At 32.3% G+C, this 6,740-nt stretch overlaps 1 protein-coding gene across 1 annotated transcript; it reads right to left on the reverse strand.

The window, feature by feature from the left end:
• Positions 1-457: 457 nt before the first annotated feature.
• On the reverse strand, positions 458-1,153 carry LOC141660235 (uncharacterized). Its single transcript, XM_074467201.1, has one exon. It carries the CDS (start codon positions 1,151-1,153, stop codon positions 458-460), a length of 696 nt encoding a protein of 231 aa, XP_074323302.1.
• Positions 1,154-6,740: the final 5,587 nt, after the last annotated feature.

Consider the following 6,740-nt stretch of genomic DNA (forward strand, 5'->3'; position numbering starts at 1 on the left):
CTGTGCACTTCTCTTTAGGATGAACCAATTTTGAAAAACCTCTCACCATCTGATCTCTAGACAATAACATCATTGCTTGATAATTCACGTGTCCAAGACGGGCATGCCACAATTTTGCCACCTCTTCTACTCTTGACAGTAGACACATGGATTCGCAACTTTCAATTATCACTTTATAAAGTCTATTTGACGACCTTTTTAATTTTAAAATCAACCTTTCATACTTATCAAATACCCACAAGAATTCTCCTCTAATAATAATTTTGTTCCCTCCCTCGGACAGTTGACCAATACTCAGAATGTTATTGCATAAGCTGGGAATGTAATATACCTCGTGAATAATCCGGGTGTCTCCACTTTTACATTTGAACTTGATAGATCCCTTCCCTTCTATGTTTACCTTCGAACCATCCTCGAATTTGACTACCCCTGATATTTCCTCGTTGAGCTCTGTGAATTATAATTTAAAACCCGTCATATGGTTACTAGCACCATTGTCGAGATACCATACATCTGATTCAGTTTTGTTTCCTTCTTTGCCCGGCAACTTTGACAGTATCACTTTGGATTCATTTACCCGCATCAAAACACCAGCATTGCTGTCAAATTTTTCCAGTAGCAAGGCTGGTTCATCATCTTCTATCTGTGAGATATTCACCTCCTGCCTCTGCTCCTTGACTCTCCTGGGCTTTCTACACTCTGCAGCATAACGTCCAAAGGCATTACAGTTAAAACATCTAACTTTTGATTTGTCTCTTGCTCCTCGATTCCTTTGAAACTGTGAAGAATCCATGTTGTTCTTGTTTGACTTACTCACCCACTCTTCACGGGTATACAACAACTTCTTTTCTTCGACGTTTCTCTTTTCCCATTCCTCTACTGTGAGCATCAACTGTGCTTCACTTGATTCTGAGCTCCCTTTAATTATCTCTTCATATGCCTTGAGTGAAGCAATTGCCTCCTCCATCGTCATGTTCTCTAGATCACCAAACTGCTCCATGGTGGATGTGATTGGGAGGAACTTCTTTGGCACTGCTCTCAGCAATTGCTTGACTACATATGACTCATGGATGTCTTCTCCCAATACTCGAATGTTTGTCACTAAACCATTCAAGTTCATAGTGAAGTCGTTTAGTGATTCATTATCTTTCATATTCAGAGATTCAAACTCTGATTTGAGAGTTTGGATCCTTGCCTTTTTCATCTTCTATGCACCTTGGCATAGAGTTTTGATGGCCTCCCAAGCCTCTTTGGCTGTTTTCTTTTCTGCAAGTGTGAGCAACATCTCCTCAGGTACCCCCTGATATATCATAGCCAGAGCAATTGTGTCCTTCCTTTCAACAACTGGTGTTTTTGGATCACTGGGTTCGATCGCTTCCCAAACATCATGAGCCTGCATGAACACTTTCATCTTCATGGCCCATACTGTATAATTACTCCTGGCCAGCATTGGATAACTCAGTCCAAATGCTCCTCCCTTACCCTTGTTACTCTCCCTTGTCGTTTCCATAGCTCTGATACCAAATCTTGTCTATCAATTTAGCACCCCCTGTATTATGAATTATGATAATACTAATACATCTAAGTGTTTGTCTCTGAAACTGATAAAACAATTAGTGTATTAGCTAGTTTGAAAACTGCTTGAATTAATTTGGTAAGGAAACAATACAGAAGTTATATGGAAAGAATACAAACTGCTGTCCTACAATGGAGGACATGATCAACTACATTCCTAGATGGACTCTCCCACTAGTCCTTTATTCAAAGCCACGATCCTAAAAACCAGTAGAGCTGATATGATTAAGTCATATTGCAGACAAACAAAATACAACAAATAAATAATACAAACTTTATTTAAATAAAATGCACCTAGTTTGAGATTATATTTCAACATTATGTATTTACTCTACTGTCATTAACAAGCTTAAGCATGTTATTGATCTTCATCTTCTTGATTTACAGGAAAAATAGAGATAAAATGCGTTGTATTGATCTAAAAGCTCCTTTAGCTGTATGTACAAGACTTAATATATTATATATCTCTCGATTCTCCTCCGTTTCTCCCATTCATTTTTGCACTTTCTTTTTTGAGATGTGTTTGTCAATTTTTTACGTTCAAAATAGTAAATTTTTTATAAGGGTTAAATATCAAATTGGTCGCTCAACTAAAAGTCATATTTCAATTTTGTCATTAAATTTAAGGAAATATTATTTGAATCACTAAAGTCAAAATAAATATAAAAGAGATAGCTCCAAATATGTGCTTAAGAAGTAAAAATTATTTTTATGGAGTTCTATACATATTTCTTCAATGTTACACTAACCCAATGTAAAGTTATGAATTCTTATATTTTAGATAATATAGTTAGTTTTTTAAAATTAATATACTAATTATTTATATTTTTGTGGTTATTTTTTGATTTAAATAAAAATTATTAGCATATAAAGTTTATAAAATCTAGATATATAATCTTATATAGTAGAACTTATAACTTTACATTTTTTGCGTTATCTTTCACGAAATATGTATAAAACTCAATAAAAATAATTTTTAGTTTTTAAGCACCTATTTAGAGTTATTTATTTGAAATTTAGTTAATAATGCAAATTATACCTTGTTAAGTTGGATAACAAAATTGATATATGTCTTTCGGTTGAGTGACCATTTTGATATTTAACTCATATTTATAATATACAATCCAACTACATTCACTCACATCTACTACTTTATTCTAACATACTCATTTTATATATTAAAAATTAATCAGTCTCATCACTTTACCCACTTTTTTTTTGCAAAATTACATTTTTTTTAATTCCATTCATGTCAAAACCCTGATAATGAATTTAATAAGACTGAGGGAGTAACTAATTTCTTAACTTGACTCTACAACGCTGACTAGATATACAATTATAATTATTTATATATAAAATTCTAATAGCCATATGTTGGATGAAAGCAGATTATTAAAATGTAAGTTCAATAAGTTGCCCAGTAATTATTTCATATGATGATAAGATGTAATAACGATTACGAAAAATCAAACTTTGTTATTGGGGTTGTCTAGTATGTGCATATGAGCACATACTAGACACTAAAATTTATAAAATTTGGAGTATTTTGATTGGTGGAATTGTTGTAAATGCAGAGTGATTCATCATTATTAAGAATTATTGGTCAATTAAAATAAATTGAAATTATAGAAGTTTGTAACCATGAAAGTATAAGAAGAATATTCTTACTAATAATTAGATTAAAATGTGTCAATTTTGAAGATACTCTCTAAATGTGTGACAACAACCTGAGTATGTCCTGTTTTAACAACAAATAACAAACGTTGTTAACTCCCATATTGACTGGCAGCATGTGAAAGCCTTGGCAGTATATATAATAATAATTACATATATTTAAATGTGCACATAGTGACTGACTACAAATTGCGGCTGCGGTGCAAATGAAAGGAACCCCCCCCTGGTCACTCATCGTCATCATGAACTCCTGATTTTTTGACGATACATCAATTATTTGCGACTCCACAGATTCATTAAAAACACTTGTCACTTCTCTTATTATGCATGTCTCACGTTAGTGTTTCAAATGGTTGGTACCTAGTTTCCTTGTTAGAAATGTCTTCCATGTTGGTTTTGAAATAAGAGGCGAACTTTTGACCAACTACCTTCGCCAACTATATATACTGCTGTATCGAGTCATCCAAAATGGGCTTTAGACTGAACAAATTTGGGCTCTTGTGAGGAGAAAACTTGTATTACAGAATAACTTGAGCTTTAGTCCTAGGATGAAATGTAATAAGTTAAATTTCTGACCGAATTTTTTTGTAACTAAATTATAACTTCTGACAGGAATGGAACTTATGAGTATCTATTTCTAAGCTTGTGATCGTCTAGAGAAGTCAGAACTTATGACAAAATTCTAAATTCATGGCCATATTTTAGAACTTTCAACTGAATTATATATATAAACAATTTAAATTTTTTGTCATAAGTGAATTATTTCTGACGAAATTAGTGTAAATTTTGTGTCTGCATAAATCCATACATGTTGTGACCACGTTAAAACTTGCTAGCAAGTTCAGCAAAAATGGTATAATAGATATAGTTATTATTATATTTTGAAATGGGTTTAATATTAAAATAGTCACTAAAATTAAGGATTTTTTTTCACTTATCTTAGCAGAAATATCAAATACATAAGTCAAAATATGTGATGAGAATATATATAATCTTTTATTGAGTACTATACATTTGTCTTGAATGCAACTTCAAACAAATGAAATATTGTGAATTCTAATATTTTAGATAATATATCTGTATTTAAAAAAATATATTTACTATTTATTTTACATGTTAAAGTTATTTTATCTTAATTAAAAATAAATAGTAAATAAAAATTTTAAAATCTATATATTTTATCTAAAATACAAGAGTTTATAAGTTTTCATTTGGTTATGGTAGTGTTGAAGAAAAATATTTAAAACTTAATAACATATAATATTTACTTTCTCTTGGCATTTTCAGAGTTATCCATTTGATATTTATGTGACTTTAATGATCAAAATGATACATGTGACGCCCTCAAACTCGGGATTAGGAATGAGGACCCACAACACTAATAAACTAATATAATATAGCAGCAGGAATATAATAAACCCCGAATACTGCTAGGATCTAAACAAGATAAAGTATGAGATAAGATTACAACTACCAACCAGAATATTATAAATCCAAACTATTAGATTCTGACTTGGAATCGACAAATAACCCAAAAGTATCTGATCTAGCTATTACAATTTTCACCAACTATCGTTGCTTCCTCACACAACATCTACCTGATCTGGCACCTGAAATCCGACAGTACGGAAATAACCGCCAGGAACGCTCTTACAAGCGGTGCGCCTAAGTCTTGCCATCTTCTTAATTAACTGCCATAGATCAACACAAATAAATGAGTAAAAAGGCTCATCAAATAACTATTTAAACAATTTCTAATTATCAAAAACAATAGAGGCATTCTTATTCTCAATAAGCTAGGTGGCAGTATTTTATCAATATCTAGGAAAGGGTCACAAGAGAGGTTTCAAGACTTTCAAGATTCAAGCTTTGTATGTCAATATTTCTCAAGATCAATCGATAGGGTTCTCAGAGATTCTCACAACTTTAAGAAAATCAAACCAGGATTTGAATATCAAATGTCAAAATAGAATGGCATGGTTCTCGATTAAGTTTTCTCATAACTTTAAGAAGTTCGATAAAAACTATTCAATTTCAAATCAAAAGAATGAATAACGGTCGTTGCACAATTAAAAATCTTTCACTTTTATATATTAACAACAAAGAACCCTTGATTAGAATATCTATCTTTTAAATATAATACAGGTGAGCATCCCGTACTGACCTTCATTCGGTCATTAAGGTACCTATGACATTATTTTAGCCTATATATTGGACTAGCCCCGCTAGCCTCCTACGTGACTGTAATAGCCCCAAAATTTTGAACCTTTTTGTAACCCTTATGAATAGTATTTTTGCTGATTATGCTGAATAAGAAAACTTTTCATGCCACATTATGTAGGGGTTCTTTAATTGTTATTCTGAGATCTTATTAGTACTCTGTATGGTATATAAGTGTATGTAAAGATCGTCAGAATCCAAATCCGAACACTTTGATTTTTCCCGAAAATCCACCAGATACCGAAATAATTGAGTATAAGGTAACAGGATAAAAAAGATTTAAATTCAAGAATTATAAGAGAGGATCATAAAAGGAATATAATGAATTGAGAAAGGTTAAGGGAACCTAAGTAATAAGATCCCGGGTATGATCCCTCAAACGATAAACAAGAACGAAAGTTAAGCGAACCGTATAACAGATCAGCAGTCATTAGCCAAGTAATTAGGAGTTAATCAAAGAGGTTAATGATGATGATGTCATCACACCAATAAAAAGAGGACAAGTGTGGGAGGATGACATAGGAAGATGACATAAGCATGACCAAAAGAGAAGGAAGTGTTGGTTGATTATAAATCACACAAATTTCACCATGGTTAAAAAGGTAATAAATCAAAACAAAAGTGGATCAACCAAGCCAAACAAATCAAAAACACAAAAAACACAATTTGACTCCCATTTTCTTCAAGAAGCTCTCGGCTTCTTTCTTAAGAAATGGGAAGTCCAAGCTCCTCCACTTGCTAATTTATAAGGTAATTATCCTAGCTTCTCCTAGTTAAGTTACATACTTCCCAGGAATCTTAACTTCAAAAATCCTTTCCTAGCATTTCCTATAAATCATTCAAGAAGATGGTGAATAGTACTTTCTTGAAATTAATTTTTGTGTTCTTGATTTCTTTGAAAGATCAAGCTTGTAGGAGGTTAGATCAAGGCTTCTTAAGGCTTCCTAGCTACTCTAATCACTCCAAGGAAGGTATACCCCTCAAAACCCTAACTTTACTTTGAGAATTAGGTTTGGTTTTGTTTGTTATGGTTCATGAGAGGCATGGTTGTTGTGTATTTAGAGATTGGTTGGTATTGTGATGTTTTTGGAATGGTAAATCTTGGTATTTAGTTAATGAACTTAAGTAAACTTTTAGTTCATGATTGAGAAGTAGTATAAAGTGGAAACCTTGAGATGTTGGGGCTGTTGTAGTAGTATATGGATGAAGTTTGGTTGTAACAATGATTGTGGGTTGATTGTGGATTGAATTGGAGTAGTATAAATTTTGGT

This window comes from Apium graveolens, chromosome 5, assembly GCF_009905375.1.
Source record: "Apium graveolens cultivar Ventura chromosome 5, ASM990537v1, whole genome shotgun sequence".
Lineage (NCBI taxonomy): Eukaryota > Viridiplantae > Streptophyta > Magnoliopsida > Apiales > Apiaceae > Apium > Apium graveolens.

Coding starts and splice junctions, on each gene's coding strand:
- LOC141660235 (XM_074467201.1), bottom strand. CDS start 1,153: ATGAAAGATAATGAATCACTAAACGACTTCACTATGAACTTGAATGGT.